The sequence below is a fragment of the Pistacia vera genome, unplaced genomic scaffold, assembly GCF_008641045.1.
Source record: "Pistacia vera cultivar Batoury unplaced genomic scaffold, PisVer_v2 Contig842, whole genome shotgun sequence".
Lineage (NCBI taxonomy): Eukaryota > Viridiplantae > Streptophyta > Magnoliopsida > Sapindales > Anacardiaceae > Pistacia > Pistacia vera.
Window position 1 is genome coordinate 168,438 of NW_022196715.1, and position 18,896 is coordinate 187,333.

General features: G+C 33.5%; 1 protein-coding gene across 2 annotated transcripts; it reads left to right on the forward strand.

Moving 5' to 3' along the window:
• Positions 1–10,229: 10,229 nt before the first annotated feature.
• Positions 10,230–17,790, forward strand: LOC116118412 (3-oxoacyl-[acyl-carrier-protein] synthase II, chloroplastic-like). Of its 2 annotated transcripts, none has more exons than XM_031404400.1 (14): positions 10,230–10,967; positions 11,515–11,676; positions 11,768–12,015; positions 12,395–12,505; positions 12,603–12,698; positions 12,889–12,934; positions 13,028–13,107; positions 13,417–13,485; positions 13,785–13,869; positions 16,180–16,334; positions 16,419–16,499; positions 16,644–16,703; positions 16,829–16,993; positions 17,289–17,790. In XM_031404400.1, the coding sequence occupies exons 1-13, from the start codon at positions 10,568–10,570 to the stop codon at positions 16,943–16,945; spliced, it is 1,710 nt and encodes a 569-aa protein (XP_031260260.1). In that variant the 5' UTR covers positions 10,230–10,567; the 3' UTR covers positions 16,946–16,993; positions 17,289–17,790. The 2 variants fall into 2 exon arrangements, with proteins under 2 accessions (XP_031260260.1, XP_031260259.1); XM_031404399.1 differs by having other exon boundaries at positions 11,515–11,720; positions 11,812–12,015; positions 17,289–17,789.
• Positions 17,791–18,896: the final 1,106 nt, after the last annotated feature.

Consider the following 18,896-nt stretch of genomic DNA (forward strand, 5'->3'; position numbering starts at 1 on the left):
CACCATCCTGCTTGTATTTTAAAAACATGCATCTAATTGTTGCTTAATAAAAGTGATTAAGGCACGTATATTTAAATAAAAACTATCTACATACTGCAATTCCAATCGCCAAGTCCAACTACATAATTCAATTAATTTAATTCTAGTTAAAATATTACAATCTCATTAGAGTGGCTTATTTTTCACATCTCTACAACTTTTAATCATATATTATATATGATCAATACTACACTCATAATTTTTTTATACAAACTTATGTGACAAAAGATGATTGAGTGAAAGTTTATATTAAATTTAAAATCACTCAATTATCTTTTACCACATAAATTTATGAGAGAAAGTTTGTACAAAAAGATTATGGGTGTAATATTATTAATTATGCATATATTGCATCGATAACGTGACATCAAATTGTTTTTTATTATATCATATTAATAATGTTAATAATGGGAATATATATATATATAACGTTTTTCTTACTTAAAAGTTATGGAAGAAAAAAAAATCTTCATAAATATCCATTATAATTACTGGATAAACCATTGTTGAAACAATCCGGCTCCTCCTATACACGATCGTTTTCGCATTATATTTAATTTAATATTAAGTCATATGATACAAGATATACATCCTACCCTATTATACCACACATTACATAGACAATTAATCAAATATCTTATATATAGAACATGTTAAAATGTTCATATACAAGGCACAATACTTTTTTTTTTCAATTCTTATTTATATTTAGAATCCACAATTAAGTGAATGTTCGAGATTGTTGTAATCTATTTAATCACTTCAATTCTAATAAAATACCATAAGTATTTATAAAAAGATTTTGAAAATTTTCTGAATTCTTTTCGAGTTGAATTTCTACATATGGAATGTCAAATATGCCCCTATATATGAATACAAATATTACTTTCACATCATCAATCAACTTAAATATATAAACATTATAATTAAATCCTTATAAACTTTAATATTAAACATTTACCCACTATTACATATCATATTAACCTTTTATTCCCAAAAATGTCATACCTCTTCTATTTCCTACGCAAAGGATTAAAAGTATAATTAAATTTGGGCATCTTCAATCCCCAATATTATATTCTTCAAATTAAAAAACAAATATAATCAATTTTTGGGAGAGCATCAATAGACTATATTCCTCTTTTATTACTTGCACAAATAAATACCCTAATCAATTAATTTGGGGCAATTTCAAGGGACTTAGGAAGTTTACTTGGTAAGGTTCTCGACCGAAAGGAAGAATAAAAATAAGCGAGATAAAGAAGGACTCTAGTGTATAAAGTGAGTCTGGAGAAAGAGCTAAAGGTAGAGCGGAACGAGGGAAAGTAGTCACACTTTAATTGAAATTCTACGTCATTATTATTATCCAACTCTTACCTTTTTTTTTTTGTTTTAAATAATATCCAAAATATTAAAATAACCGCACCCTTGGAGTCACCCTCGAGATATTTTGGTAGAAATAGGGTAATTACGTGTCAAGATTTGAAATGAAAAACTGAAGTTAAAAATATAAAAGAGTAATAAATGCATGCGTTGAAAACTGATGATTACTGAAGGAATACGGAGTATAGGGTTGGTTGATATATTAAAATATTAAATAAGTAAATATATAACATATGGAGGGAATAAGCAGCAGTCACGTGCCGTGTGAGTAATTAATCCGCGACTGGGTTTCTAATATTTAAATTTATATTTCTGTTCAGGTGTCGGTACTTCGTTAATGTTACTTTACTTTTCCTCTGCATCAAACAAACACTTCCGTTTTATAATAACCCCTAGACCCCTTGAAAATGTTGAAAAACCAGTGGCCCCCACGAAATCCCAAGATAGCCACTTAGACCCCCTACTCTTTTTTTTTTGACCTTATAAGTGTAAATAATTAATCTATAAGGACGTGGTTCGGGTTGTTTTAGTGCCAATTCAACTACTAATAACTTGAAATGTCGATTTTACTTTTTGCTTCATGTATTTTAATCAACAATAAAAGGTTTAAGTAGCTATTTTGGAAGTTGATGAGCCTCATAATTTTGGATCTTTCAGGTGCGAGTGGTTCTAGCCCTTTAAAATAAAAAAAAAAAGAGCAAACGGCATGTTCCCACCCAAAGATTAGCAAAATGACAAGTTTCTACCATTGATTTTATTTATTCTAGATTTTCATCTTTAAAATGACACCATTAGTTTTTTTTTAATAGTTGAAAGCTAAAATGGTCTTTTATTATAATTTGAAATGGTGGTCATTAGGTAATTTGGTTAGGGCAATTAATCAAGCAGGTGGCAAGTGTGGCTGCGTGGGAAGAGGTCGAGAGAAAGGGTGGCTGGCAATAGGGGAAAAGACGGAAAAATAACCCAATCAATTCAATTCGACAACCCAATCAAATTTTAATTTAAAAAAAAAAAAAAAAAACAGCCTCTAATCAAACCCAATTTCAACTGGCTTTGCAAAACCACAAGGTGAGTCGCAGCGATGAACAACGGACAATTGTGGTCGGGTAGATTGGGGGTTTTGAAGAGGAGATACCTGTGAGTGCAGGGGTGGTGTTGTTTGGGGTTTAGACTGCTAGAATCAATAAGAATCCACTAGGGGTAGTCGCGCAACACGTAACAAAAAACCTAGTTGTGGCTGGCGTTTTCCAAGTGGGAATAGTTGATTTCAGGGAGATGTCGTTTGGGGTTGAGACCGTCGGAATCCTACTGTGGACAATCGCACGGCGCATAAAAAAGCCCAATTGTGGCTAACGTTTGACAGGTTGGGGTTTTGGTGTGGGAGGTTCAAGGAGGTAGATGGTGATGGTTTTATGGGGAAAAAAAAAGTGGGAAAAGTGGTGAAAAGGTCGGTGGCTAGACTGATTTCAATTTTCAAAATATGGCACAAAAACTCTCTCAAAGGTTCAAGGCTAGTTTAGTAATAACATTCTTTACATCTTTGTCAAACCTCTATATTACTAACGGTGTTACTTTAAGGGTAGAAATCTGGAATAAATGAAACTAAGGGTGTAAACTTGGTAATTTGTTAATCTTTGGGTCGTTTACTGTAAAATAAATAAACAAATATACATGAATCTTGCTTGCGTTGCGTGTAACCAAAAGCGAACAGCGACTTTATAACAAAATAATATTTACAATTCAGTGAATGAAACAAATGCCAATTGCCGGTGAAGTGGCTATGTTAGTCAAGATTTGGCACCATGTTGTGCACTACCCACTCAATTTCAACTATTATTTTTTCGTTACATATAAAACAACCATCCAAATTTTTATTTCTGGTGAGACATTTTATCGTTCAATTAAACGTTATTTTTATAAACTGGTTTTATTTATATTTTATAAAAAGTCTTACGTCTTACCTTAATAAAAAAATACTTCATTTATTTTAATATCTTCTTCCTATCCCCCCCTCTTTGCTTTTCGTTCTTAAACCCTAATTCTGAAAGCTAGAAAACAGCATCAATGGTGGCGGCATCAGTTCGTGGCACACGGCAGCCTAGCCTCCAAGCGACGTAAAAGGAGGATTTGATCTCGGATTTCTGGCTTTTGTTTTAATATATACTGTATGAGAAGAAAAAACTGATTAATAAGGTAGATTAATTAAAATACGTGTGGGGACGTTTGCACTTGTACGCTCCAGATGCCCACAAATCTTCAAATTATTTCATTAATTATTATTCAATTTCCTGCTAAAACACAACAAGTACTATGATTAAATAAAATAACAGTACTCTCTACATCCATCTTAATTCAAACCTTAATCACCATAAATATTTAGTCAGATATAACTTCATATTTATTAGCTTTAATACCGGTCTTGTTATTTATTATCTTTTTTTTTTTTTTTATAATTACTTTTGATTGAAGAAAATTAAAATCACTTAAATTCTTTATGAGAAAAAAAAAAATCACATCTAACATGAAAATATTGACTTATAATATAAATGATGTGATACATTTTTTATTTTTGTTTTTATTTATTTATTTGATATTACGATGATTATCTAGTATACGCTATATTCAACTGAAAATATAAGATATAGTAATTATATTACGCCAAGTTTGATATAGTACTAATTAAATAGAGAAATTAATGATATTAGGCAGAAGTTTGGTGTGTGGTAACGCCAGTACAATGCAAAGTGTAAATTTTGAAATGACCGAAGCAAATGAATTTTTAAAATGCAAACAATACAAGGCCATATTTAGTAAATTTGTACTCTATTAATTAATACAATGTACAAGCATTTAATGTATATATATTATAGCATTTAATATCAAATAATAACACAAGTTAAGAGATGTATTATATCATTTACTTCACTTTAAATTTTAATCATATCATTTAATTTAAAAAAATAATTTATATTTTAAAATAAATTATTGATTTAAAATAATATTAATAAAAAAATAAAAAGTTGTTAATGTGTCATTCTTTGGCAATTGGTCATCGATTGAGTGAAGGACATTTTTCCACCCAAGGTTCGGCGAATCTGCAAGTTCTCACTCCTAGTTTCATAACTTGCAGATTTCCATCATTAAATTAATAGAAAATTGTTTAATCTAACAATTAAAAGGGTTAAATGGTCGTTTCAAAGATGAACATTTCAAAATAACCCTTCATTTCTCAAATTTACCCCATCAAAAAATTTTTAAATAACATTTCACTTCTCAAATTCACCCCATCGACCATTTTAGGCCATTCTGGCATAATTGACCCCTCCTGACACCACCATTATAATCCCCTCAACCCCCACATCAAAACCCCTAACCTCCCCGTCTGATTGAACCCCCCAATCGCTGGCCGTCACTTTTAGTGTCAATCGACGTTTCACGCAAATTTCGATAGGTCTCGGCACCGAAAACCACCCCTAAGACCATCAATAGCATCACTGGCTTCCCCCCAACATTGTCGACGGCAATCTCCCACTGATCGTTCGTCGCCTCTCCCTTAGGTTTTCATGTTTTGTCGCCCATTTCTAGCCAAATTATGGCATTTCACCAAGGTGCAATTGGGTGGAAAAGTTAGGGGTTTTGGTGAGGAGGATAAGGGGATGCTGATGGTGGTGTCGGGGAGGTCCAATGGTGTCGAAATCAAGCCTGATTTTTGGCTTGGCCGGGATCACCTTTGGGGGTTATTTGAGAGAAATTTGAGATGTGAGGGTTAATTTGAGAGAAAAGTAACGGTGTTAATTTAGGGTTGGAACCGCAATTTATGAAACTAGGGGTGGGAACTGGAGATTTCCTAAACCTTGGGGGACTTGGGGGAAAATGTTGTTTACTCTCATCGATTTGACGTGCGTTTTACATACCGTCGGCACAAAAAGTAAACAACTTTATTCCTGACCAGTCTGAGTATCTTCCACATTTTAATTATTTAAAGCTATGAATTCAATCGGATACATTCCAAGTTTTTGTTTTGCAGAAAAATTCATCACAAAAAATAATGTAATTTTCCTACACTGTCAACATAAATTGATAGTGAAAACCAAAATGTGTGTGATGATAAAAGAAATTATTTAACAGTGGGGCTAAAGTTATCCAAATCAAGCATAGAATATATCAAATTAAATCTCTATCTGTCTAGTTACTAAATATTCAAACCTCTCATAAATTGAATTTGTATTAAACAAGTAATGGTAAATTTGCTACTGACTGTTTAGTAAAAATCGAAATCTGTGTAATGATAAAAGGAATGGTTCGGAAGTGAGGTTATAGTTATCCAAATTATGCATATAATATATCAAATTAAAGCTCTGTCTGTCTAATTTTCAAATATTCAAACTAATTATCAATAGGACTTCTATTGAGCAAGTTGTGGTTAATTTACTATTGACTATTCAGTGGAAATCGAGAAACAGGGGAAATCGAAATGTGTGTGATAATAAAAGGAATGGTTCAGCGGTGGGGCTACAATTATCCAAATTAAGCGTATAATATATCAAATTAAAGCTCTGTCTGTCTAGTTTCTAAAGATTCAATCCTCTCATCTATTGAATTTTTATTGAGCAAGTTATGGTTAATTTACTACTGATTATTTAGTGAAAACTGAAATGCGTGGGATGATAAAATGAATTGTTTACTTAACCCAAATTTAAGGGATTATCATATTATGACTGATAAGAAATATTTCAAATAACACCTATTAATTGAAAAACGGAATCAACCAAAATTAATTCATTTAACATATATACTCGCACATCAGTAGGACATAAACAATTAATCATTCATATAACAAATTAAAATACACAAATGTTTTTACATAAAACATATTCAACACAAATGAACTGTTTCTACTAATATATATATATGAAACACACTCACAATTCGGCTGACAATAGGATCATCCTCAATTTGATCTTAGTAAAGTATATGAACATTTCCTCGAAAACAAACATAACAAAATTTAATCGATCTTCATGTTAAGATTGTTAAGGAACAATTATTCATTCGTATAACAACTGTTACCTGAAAACAAAATCAACAAAAGTTAATTATTCTCCATATAAAAATTGTTAAGGACTACACTTACCGTTCGGCAGACTAACACAATTATCATTCAACTAGATTGACCGAACAAAAACAATCATTCACTCAAATAATAACCGTTAAAATAGTTAGGAGATGTACTTACAATTTCGTATTAAAATAGTTAAAAGATATACTTACAGTTCAGAAGAACGAATCAAAATAACAACTCATTTGACAATGTCAATCGGACATCTCGCATTTATTTCATGTCAATTCATGAATCTTTTACCTGTAAACAACAACAAAAACATAGATAAATGAAAAATCATCGAGTAACAAAATCATAAAGAACAGACGTATTATTGACACAAACTAACATGACTTATAAACAATTAACAAAACACCAAATGTATTGTTGACACTAGGGGTGTTCAGTTCCGAGTACCCTACATTTTTGGAAGGAACCGGAACCGGAACCGACGGTTCTAGTTTCGGTTTTGGGTACCCTATAAAATTGAGAAGTATGTATATTCACAAATTAAAACACTTATGCTTTGAAACAGAAACACGTTTTTAATAGAGCACAAACAGCATCAATGGTGGCGGCATCAGTTCGTGGCACACGGCAGCCTAGCCTCCAAGCGACGTAAAAGGAGGATTTGATCTCGGATTTCTGGCTTTTGTTTTAATATATACTGTATGAGAAGAAAAAACTGATTAATAAGGTAGATTAATTAAAATACGTGTGGGGACGTTTGCACTTGTACGCTCCAGATGCCCACAAATCTTCAAATTATTTCATTAATTATTATTCAATTTCCTGCTAAAACACAACAAGTACTATGATTAAATAAAATAACAGTACTCTCTACATCCATCTTAATTCAAACCTTAATCACCATAAATATTTAGTCAGATATAACTTCATATTTATTAGCTTTAATACCGGTCTTGTTATTTATTATCTTTTTTTTTTTTTTTTTAATTACTTTTGATTGAAGAAAATTAAAATCACTTAAATTCTTTATGAGAAAAAAAAAAATCACATCTAACATGAAAATATTGACTTATAATATAAATGATGTGATACATTTTTTTATTTTTGTTTTTATTTATTTATTTGATATTACGATGATTATCTAGTATACGCTATATTCAACTGAAAATATAAGATATAGTAATTATATTACGCCAAGTTTGATATAGTACTAATTAAATAGAGAAATTAATGATATTAGGCAGAAGTTTGGTGTGTGGTAACGCCAGTACAATGCAAAGTGTAAATTTTGAAATGACCGAAGCAAATGAATTTTAAAAAAGCAAACAATACAAGGCCATATTTAGTAAATTTGTACTCTATTAATTAATACAATGTACAAGCATTCAATGTATATATATTATAGCACTTAATATCAAATGATAACACAAGTTAAGAGATGTATTATATCATTTACTTCACTTTAAATCTTAATCATATCATTTAATTTAAAAAATAATAATTTAAATGTTAAAATAAATTATTGATTTAAAATAATATTAATAAAAAAAATAAAAAAATAAAAAAATAAAAAGTTGTTAATGTGTCATTTTTTGGCAATTGGTCATCGATTGAGTGAACGACATTGTCCCACCCAAGGTTCGGCGAATCTACAAGTTCCTACCCTTAGTTTCATAAATTACAGATTTACGTCATTGAATTAACAGAAAACTGTTTAATCTATCAATTAACAGGGCAAAATGGTAGTTTCAAAATAACCCTTCATTTCTCAAATTCACCCCATCAAAAAATTTCAAAATAACACTTTACTTCTCAAATTTACCTCATCAACGATTTTAGGCCATTCCGGCATAATTGACCCCTTCTGACACCACCATTATAATCCCCTCAACCCCTACATCAAAACCCCCAACCTCCCTGTCTGATTGAACCCCCTAATTACTGGTCGTCACTTTTAGTGTCAATCGACGTTTCATCCAAATTTCGACAGGTCCCGGCACCGAAAACCACCCCCAAGACCACCAATAGCATCATCGGCTTCCCCAACCAAAACCCCCAACATCGTCGACGACAATCGGCCGCATATCATCGGCGCCTTCCCTTAGGTTTTCGCGTTTTGTCGCCCATTTCCAGCCAAATTCTGGTATTTCGCTGAGGTGCAATCGGGTGGAAAAGTTAGGGGTTTTGGTGAAGAGGATAAGGGGATGCTGATGGTGGTGTCGGGGAGGTCCAATGGTGTCGAAATCATACCTGATTTTTGGCTTGGTCGGGATCACCTTTGGGGGTTATTTGAGAGAAATTTGAAATGTGGAGGTTATTTTGAGAGAAAAGTTATTGTATTAATTTAAGGGTGGGAATTGCAATTTATGAAACTAGGGGTGGTAACTGGAGATTAGCTAAACCTTGGGTGGGAAAATTTCGTTTACTCTCATCGATTTGATGTGCGTTTAATATACCGTCGGCACAAAAAGTAAACAACTATTGCTGACCCATCTGAGTATCTTCCATATTTTAATTATTTAAAGCTATGAATTCAATAGGATACATTCCAAGTTTTTGTTTTACAGAAAAAATCATCACAAAAAATAATGTAATTTTCCTACACTGTCAACATAAATTGATAGATTATTGACTCTAATCCTCTAATCACTTTGACGTCATACAGGTTACTATACTTGTTGGAAAAAAAATTCAGGGTCATAATCTGTTAATTTTTAGTTTTTATGATATTATCCGAGTCAACTTGCATATACCTCAATTAATCTTCCAATAACCAAAAACTACCGATTAAATAAGAGCTTCAATGACCCACCTATTAGGAGTCGTGAAGACTCGAACATGTGACATCATATTGGGACCCTTTTTTTTTTATCATAAAAAAAAATTCAAATTTAAGAGATCATTTTAGATCAAGTCACCCAATGATGGTTAGAATTCATTAGTCACCGGTAATTTTTTGTGTAAAAAAAAGTCTTTGATTTAATAATTTAAATTTGAAGTTAAAGTAAAATGAAGTTATAATAAATTATTAAAATTAAAAAAAATTGTATAAAATTGATTAAAAAAAAAGTTAATGTAAAATAAACATTTTCCAATATGATATTACATAGTATATTTTTCATATAGTATAATGCTACATTATACAGTTTATCACGACAAATGTGCCATTGGTTATTGTTTATAAATTTTTTTACCTGTTTGAAGTTTGATTTAAGGTGCAAGTAAAAATATTATTAAAGAAAAAAATTTATTATACATTATACGGATACAACAGACATTTAAAAAAAATCTTATTTTAAATATTTTTGATGAAGTAACAGCGTGTGATAGAATGAGTAATGCTACATTTACACCATTTTCATTACACCATGATGTGGCATATCCCATATCTACACAAATTTTTAATTATTTTTAATTTTTAATATTAAAATAAAATAATTATTAGTAAAATGGTGATGGTGTAATGAAAATGATGTAATGAGTGGTGTAAATGTAGCATTAGAATATGATAGTGTGAGGAGACAGGGCAAAATAGTCTTTTGATCGGGAGCGAGGGCCGTACAGAGTCGGCATTAATTTTGAATTCCTATATAAATAAAATCTATTTAATTACTTGCTGAGGTCGGAAAAAAAAAATTAATATGGTCATAGAACATAGATCCTGCTCTAATTAAAATTGAAAAAAAAAAGCATAAAGATATATAAACTGAACGACAGACAGTAGAGAGAGAGAGAGAGAGAGAGAGAGAGGCGCTTGGGCTTTGGTAATCAATCTTCAATCCCTTTCATTCACGGGGACGTCTGAGATTGCCTGAGACTTAGCGTATTCTTCAGCTCAGCCACTGTCATACATATATCTATATCTATATGTATATATAATACCAAACCAAAACCACCCGCTCCCTCACTACTTCTATAGAAGTTATCGAATGGAGCCTCAACCTTAAACTTCCTTCCCTCACTCTCTTTTTCAATTACTTACCTCCATACATATCAATCCAATCATTTCTATTATCAAGATTTGTTTCTTCTCTCTTCTTGTTCTTTCTTACTTCCCTTTTTTTCTTTTTAATAATGGCGTCTTCTTCTTCTTTCACATCTCCCCTCTGCACGTGGCTGGTGGCGGCTTGCATGTCCTTCTCGTGCGACCGGGAACCACACCAACCCTCCATGCTTCTTCATCCTCATCATTCCGGCAACAAGAGACTCGGTCGAAGAAGAAAAGTTTTATCGAAATGTAGTGGTGCTGCTCAATTCAACCGCAGCTTGAGTATTTCGTCGTTTTGTGGATCCAGCATTCACGGCCTAATTACTTCTCTTGAGCCTTGCAACGAATACTACTCCTCTAAATCCGCCCTTTCTTCTCTTCCTTTATTCGCTGATAATGCACTTTCTTCCTTCTTTGGATCCAACTCTGTTACTCTCAATCGTAACCAAAGAAGACTGGCCCGTTCCCGTTCCCGTTCCCGTTCTGGTAATTTATTGAACTCTTATTACTTTCGTCTGTGCTTTTGCTTTCAGTCAAGATGCTTCTACTTTTCACAATTTATGATTTAATTGAAGATGTACTAGTTAGGTTAAGACTTAAGAAATGTATTAAATCTTGATTTTGCGGTGGGTCTTTTGTGTTTCTTGTAATTATTTTTAAAACCATCTTGAAATCAATTGAATTTAAGGTCACACAGGTGCATGCATTAATCGAGTTTATGGCTTTGCTTGAATATTGAATTAAGTGTTAAGTATAAATTTATGGTGGTTGGATTGATCTTGATTATCTAAGTGGTGTTAATATTGGCTGTTGTTATGTGTTACTGTTGTTTCTGCGTTTGTTAGCATTAATTGTGTTGCTTTTGATGTGGAGGCCTACTCATACTGAAATTTGGCATGTAATTTTGCTATTTCTTATTTTTTGAAATTATCAAGTTGTGGAGATGCAGAACCATTTTGCCATGCAAATGATTTCATAGTTAGTTACTGATTATATGTGCACACCATGTGTTATAAATTTATACACAATTTAGGGGAAGCAATGTCTGTAGCAGTGCAACCTACCGAGGAAGTCAAAATGAAGAAGAAGCCTCATACAAAGCAAAGGCGAGTGGTTGTTACAGGGATGGGTGTGGTGTCACCACTGGGTCATGATCCAGATGTCTTCTACAATAATTTGCTTGAGGGTGCCAGCGGTATTAGTACAATCGAGACTTTTGACTGCGCCAGTTATCCAACGGTAAATGTTATTCGAGGTCTTGATTTTGTTTTTGTTGCTGGATCCAGAATTTGTTCGAAGCAATGGTTTTTCCCCTTTTCTCCTTTCCCAGAAAATTGCTGGAGAGATCAAATCTTTCTCAACTGATGGATGGGTGGCTCCCAAACTTTCCAAGAGGATGGATAAATTTATGCTTTATATGCTTACTGCTGGCAAGAAAGCTCTGGTAGATGGTGGAATTTCCGAAGATGTCATGGATGAGTTAGATAAAGCTAAATGTGGAGTTTTAATTGGCTCAGCTATGGGAGGCATGAAGGTATTTTTTTACTCATTTTGTAATATTCCATAAATAAATTGAAGGTAGCCTTGAAATTTTATTAATCTTTGCCATCTGCTATCCTTTTAGTTTAAAAGTGCAGTAGAATGCACAATCCAAGGAGAAGCACTGATGCTACGTGCACACTTCAAAATATTTTTTTTTTTTTCCTCCTGTGAAAACTGGTTTCTCTAGTAAGCTTCATAACACTATAAGACCGAACCCCCAGAAATTATTTCAGCAAGAAACAGTGACCCAGACAACAACAATTGCGTGAGAGCTGCTTGACCTGCAGATGGGATACATATTTGATTCAGTTTGCAGTGCAGCATTCAATTATTAACTTGTTACTTCTTTGGGCAATTTGTACTTTGAATAGGTTTTTTGGGATGCACTTGAAGCTTTGAGGATCTCGTACAGGAAGATGAATCCTTTCTGTGTGCCTTTTGCAACTACAAATATGGGTTCTGCTATACTTGCCATGGATCTGGTCAGCTTAATTTTAATATTTCTGCAATATTAAAGTTCAAGATACACCCGATGGCTGATGAATTTTAAGTTGAACTTTTAACCACTTATTTACTCAGGGATGGATGGGGCCAAACTATTCAATATCTACTGCTTGTGCTACAAGCAACTTCTGTATATTGAATGCAGCAAATCATATCATTAGAGGGGAAGCTGTAAGTTTTTTCTGGGTTTCAATACTTATTCTCTTTTTCTTTTTCATCAATGGAGGCTTTGGAGTCTCTTAAATCTTTATGTTTATTCTACATGTTTAGTATCAATACTTTTTTTATTTTTTATGAAGCCAGTCCAAATATAATTAGTTGGTTTTACTGTGGTTTCCCTAAGATGTTTAAGAATTTGCAGGATGTAATGCTTTGTGGTGGCTCAGACGCGGCTATTATACCCCCTGGTACTTTCTATTCCTGTGTTACACTCACCTCATCATGTATCAATTTGGCATGGCAAGAATTTGGCCTATTCATATTTATAATTCTTGGTGCAGGTTTGGGAGGTTTTGTGGCATGCAGAGCACTCTCACAGAGGAATGAAGATCCTTCCAAAGCTTCACGCCCTTGGGATACTGTAATGTTCCTCCAATCGTTCTGCCTTTATGCTGTAATAGGAACTTTGTTCTGAGAAAAATATATTTCAAATTACTAATATATTATATGTTGTAAATCTCCTCAAAGTATGACTAAGTCTCTCTGGTCTGAAATTTGAGTGTTTTGGGATTAAAAGAACTTTGACACTGATTAATTCATTGATTTCTGTGAATTTTTTCGTCAAAGGCAGTTAATTAAGTTACTATCCAGATTTTAAACTGTATTGGTAAATTCATTGGTATACTCATGTTTGTTATTTATCTAAAACATGGATTTTTTATTTCAACAGAATCGTGATGGATTTGTCATGGGGGAAGGATCCGGTGTCCTGCTTTTAGAAGAATTAGAGCATGCCAAGGTATACAGTGTAGTGCCATGTACTGCATACTGGTGTCTGTACATAATAATTTTGCTTCTCTGTCATCTCAATGTAGGGCTACATCTACTGTTAAATCTTGGAAAATCTTTTTTCTTGGTCCAGTTTAATTACATTTGCCTTGTCATTGTCATTCTTACTTCATTATCAGATGACTTTCCTTGTCTTGTCGTTAGTTGCTTCAATTCCTAACTTCTATAAACCCAGTCTTTTACTGTTCTAGCTTGCTAAATGTAGTAATGCTGAATAATTTTTTTTGTTCTATTCATGTCACTTTGCAGAAAAGAGGTGCAAATATTTATGCAGAATTTGCTGGTGGAAGCTTCACCTGTGATGCTTATCACATAACTGAGCCACGCCCTGATGGTATGTGCCATTTTAACTTAAATTTTTTGTGCACATGAAACCATGGTGTAGCTTTTGACATTTCAATCCAATTTTAAGGAAAATAGGTCTCAAAATTATGTAACCTTATGTATAAGAAAAATCAGGGATAACATATGCTAGGGAAATCCTGTTAATATGGACATCCATGCCACTGAGGCAGCTGAACAGGTGTAAAGGTGGTTGCTCACCTCATTCATGCTTGGGTTCTATTCACACCATCTAGATATTGTGTTAGCTCACTACTTTGCTCCATTGAGTCTGCTAATGTATACCTTTCTAGGTTTGCCCTGTGGAACTATGAGGAAGGGTGCCATCTGCCAAGGTCGTCTTTCCACCCATTTTGACTTTTTTCTGCTTAGGGGGCCAAACGTTTAAAAAAATCTAGCAATGCTGAGAGGCTGGAATGGATTACTATTTCTATTCCAGCTATTTGCTGAGTGGTGCTATTTAATTTGGTTAATCACTTGGATTCTAGGTCATTGGCAATGGTATATTGCCCCTAATGTAATACTTTTGCACTGCCTTGATTTTCTGTGTCTTGATGCCTTTTGTCCTTGTTACTTATTTGAGAAGATTATTTCAATTCTTGACAGCATTTAGAAAAAGAATACATCTTGTCACAAACTAGCTATTGTAAATGCAATATTGGTTGGGATTTTCCTATCCTAAAAGGCAGTGTTTTGTTTTCTTGTTCTGGTATGACTGATCAGTTGTTTGAATTTCAGCTTCGTACATTTTCTGTGTTTTCTGTTAAGTAACTACTTGGTTGAGTGTTCTTATTATGAAATGTTACAAATGTTTTGAGGACATTTTTGGATTAGTTTGCAGGATGCCCTTCTGATTTTCCTGCTTCATTTTTTTATGAGAATTTTTCTTCTTTTTCCACATTTCAGTTTGCTACAATATCCAATATGACTATGCAATTTCCTTCTGTGATTACAATTTTACAAATCTGTTGTATGGAACTTTACCATTTTCTGTCTTGTATAATGACATTCCTGAATGTATTATTCTGAATTCTAACCCATCTTATGAAGTTGAGTTGTAATTTAGCATGTTTGCCACATAAACAGCTCCTTTTCCGAATTTATCATTTCCTAATAAAACAGCTACCAATCTTTACTTTTTTTCAATCCAATTCCTTAATTAGTTCCTTTATAGTGGAATTTCTGTGATACTTCAATAATTGCTGGACCAATATAATGCAATATATTTGAAACTTAATGCATCAATCAAATGCATTTTGTGTGGGTCTTTTGATTGGTCAAGTCCATAACCTGATCCTGAGTTCTTAATGAAGGATTTACTCTTAGACTTGGTGCACCTCAACATTATTCATCTTGTTTTATGAGTGAACTTTTTATGGGACTGTAAACAAGTTTACCTTTTGTTTATGAGCTGTGACTTGCTGTCTCGTCTGCTCATGTGACTATGTATTTCTAAAAAAGTGATTCAATTTTATTCCCTAATTCAATTAATAGTATCTCTAGAGTCCACTTCTTCCCCATATATGATAAGGTCAATGCTGCCCACTCCACTTAAACAGAAGTCCAAAAAGAAATTCCTGAGCATGAGGAGGTGAGATCTCTTTAGGATCTACTCCAGTGTTTAGAAATTGGTTAATTGGCAAAGATATGTAGACTGTCAGATGATGACTACTTCACTTTGTAGATTAGTATCAGGAGGGAAATGAGCCAAGCAGGAGCTGGCTCAAGTTTGGCTCAATGGATTCAAATTGTTGTTTGGCATCAATCAAGCTTGAGCTGTGCTTGAGCTCGGTTTGACTAGCTAACAAGCCCCTAGAAAATATTTAGATTGGCTTGACCTGCTCTTTATTACCAAAAGGATTTAAGCAATGTTAAATTTGTACAAGGTAGTATCCCATTCAATAAATTGTAAAAGGAAAAATACTAAAGTGGGAATGGTTAAACTTGTATTTATTTATACAATTTCAGAATTTCTAGCATGCTGTGAGTAAAAATTGCTGTAATGAAAATGAAAATCACTTGTACTTTTCAATTTATGACATATTTTGACTGTCAATAGTATTAAAAATCATTTTTTTAAACATGCATTGGTATCTCTTAGCTATTTTTCATAGTGTTATTCTAGTAGCTTAATTTGACAACTTTTTGATTGTTTATCCCTTTGTGCATGATCTTCTGTGATAAATGATACTTAATTCTGGAACTTGTCACCCTTCTGGCACTTTGTAGCTTTCCAGAACATCACATGGTCCATACGGGTAAAGCTTATACTAATATTCTTTCTTTACCAATCAAACATCAGGGGCTGGTGTAATTCTCTGCATAGAAAAAGCCTTAGCTCAATCCGGGGTACCTAGGGAAGATGTGAATTACATAAATGCACATGCTACATCCACACCAGCTGGAGATCTTAAAGAGTATGAAGCTCTCATGCATTGTTTTGGCCAGAATCCTGAGGTAACATAGATTATTGTATTTTGTTTTGTATTTCCAATTTGTATTATTCTGTGGTGATGTCATTAAGGTCTCCAATTTGGACAGTTGAGGGTGAACTCGACAAAATCAATGATTGGCCACCTAATGGGAGCAGCCGGTGCTGTGGAAGCCATAGCAGCTGTGCAGGTAAACACTATATATATATATATATATATATATGTAGTTTTTGTTTAATTTATTTTACCAACAAAGGCAGAACATAATAATGGTGCTTCATTTTTTTCCACTTTTTGTTTTGCTCCGAGTCCTCACTTAGTGTTTCTCTTATAGGCAATAAGGACTGGGTGGGTTCATCCAAATATCAACCTGGAAAACCCAGATGAAGGAGTGGTATGTTGCTCTTTTATGTCCACTTTCTTTTGTAAATATTTAATTATATTTTACAATTTTCTCTAAGATATCCCCCCTTTGAGTTCCTGTTATGATTCTCTCTCGATGCAATCCCACCAATCCAGGATACGAGAGTGCTAGTTGGCCCCAATAAAGAGAGATTAGAGGTTAAGGCGGCATTGTCTAACTCATTTGGATTTGGTGGCCACAACTCATCAATCATTTTTGTGCCTTACAAGTGAATTTGAACCTTGTTTTGCTACTCCAACTGTTGCTGTATTATGGCAAAGGTATGTCATTGTTTCCCTTCCTTTTTAGAAATGGGAATTGGGTACGGAGAAAAACCACACCAAGAACTAGAAAAGGGGAAATTGTAATATCACATTTCTGTAACTCATTTTTAGACATTCTGTTATTTTTCTATTTCATAATATTTAAGCCACTCAGGTGACATTCAGCTTCATTTGCATCAGGGAAAGAAGTAAAACTTAACATGTAGAGAAATAGAAGGCAGTACTTTTTAAGTTCTGTTTAATCTTCTTGATTGGATGAATACTGATGGTAGGGCTTGAATACATCTTGCAGAGTACCCAGGAAGATTATCTTGGTATATGTTCAATTAGTCAAGTGCTTGTGAACATAAAAACATATTGCTTGGACAGTGTAGCTTCACAGAGAGACTGATGAATATCTCAAAGATTAAGGAAAGACAATGCTCCGAGTTCAAGATGTGGTTATTGTGAAACTAGCTTATACTGTTACTAGAGTTTCATTTTTCTCATAAATTGCCAAAGTGGGGCTTTATTTAGTTAAATGTGAGCCACTGAACCAAACCACCATTACATGCAGTTTGATTTCTTGTTTTTATGTAAAAGTTGATGGCTGATCAAATTGTCATGATGCTCAAATTGTAACGAATTTTAAGCTAGCAGTTTCTAGGCTAACCTGTATGTTGCATTCCAGTCTGTTTCTCGTTTTCCCATGTGTACTTGAAACTGATATTTGAGGAAATATATCCCAGTCCCACCCCTCAAATGAAAAGGATTCATTATTGACTCTCCTTCGACTTGTATAATGATAAAATGGCGAACTATAGCTTTGCCCCATCTGTTTCACTGTTTTGTATTAACTTTCCCTCCAGTAAGCCCATCTCGTAATTTAAACCACTGTTTTAAAACCTAGTCCAGTCTTGCTGGTTGAATTGGGACCCAGGGGCTTCACTGGGTTGGGTTAACATTTTTCTTATTCATCCAAAACTCTAGAATTTGGGATGATGATGATCCATGAACAATTAAAGGTTGAGATGTTGAGGATTTTGAAGAGAAAGTGTCATTGAATGCAGTGGTGGTAACAAAGTTGATTTTCGATGAGTTAATTGATCAGAAATCGAAAAAAAGTAGCGGTGGCAACAATTGGCTTTTGTCGACAATTGGCGAGGCTAACGAGGGTGGGGTGAGGTGGGTTTTGGTAAGGAGAAGGAGGAGAGTATTTTGAGGGTGATGGGGAGGGTTGTCGATATCGACGAGATCTGGCTTGGAATGTCGACGCTAGTGTCGGTGAGATTTAGTCAGAATCTAATCGATTTCGACCAAATCTTGCATAAATTTTAGAGAGAATGGGCTCAAGAGAATCAGAATTGCATTTGGGGTGTCGTTGTCGCCAACTAGTATATTTGGGGTGTGTTTATTAAATTTCAAACTGATAGGAACTTAACTAATTTTCAAGGGTGTATTTGCTGAATTTTAAAAATTGTCACCTTGTTTGACTAGTCGGTCAAACTGGTCAACCTAAGACTTGACAACTTTGTCTGGTTTCACCCTGGGTTGTTTGTTAAAACATTGACTTAAACCGGTCATATTGTGGATTCTATTAAGGGAGAACAACATTTTCCCACCCAAGGTTTGGCAAAATGACACTTTCCTACGCTTCAAGTTTCAAAATGACACTTTCCCACCCTTCATTAGGTTCTGTTATGTTTTCTATTAATACTTTACTGAAAAGACAAAAATACCCTTAAATATTTGATTTTATAAATTTTTTATTATTTTTTAATTAGCCAAAAAGTAAAAAAAGAAAAGATAATTAACCCCATCGAAAAAGTTAAGAGTAATACTATGGAATTGTTTAAAGTTAAATGACCTTAATATTTATTTATTTATAATATCATCAATATTTCATCACTTTAATAATCTA

Excerpts from the sequence above, each read along its gene's own strand:
- LOC116118412 (XM_031404400.1), top strand. The coding sequence starts at position 10,568 with ATGGCGTCTTCTTCTTCTTTCACATCTCCCCTCTGCACGTGGCTGGTG. Across the intron at positions 12,016-12,394 it reads CAGCTATGGGAGGCATGAAG|GTTTTTTGGGATGCACTTGA; the intron begins GTATTTTTTTAC and ends TACTTTGAATAG. Across the intron at positions 12,935-13,027 it reads CGCGGCTATTATACCCCCTG|GTTTGGGAGGTTTTGTGGCA; the intron begins GTACTTTCTATT and ends TTCTTGGTGCAG.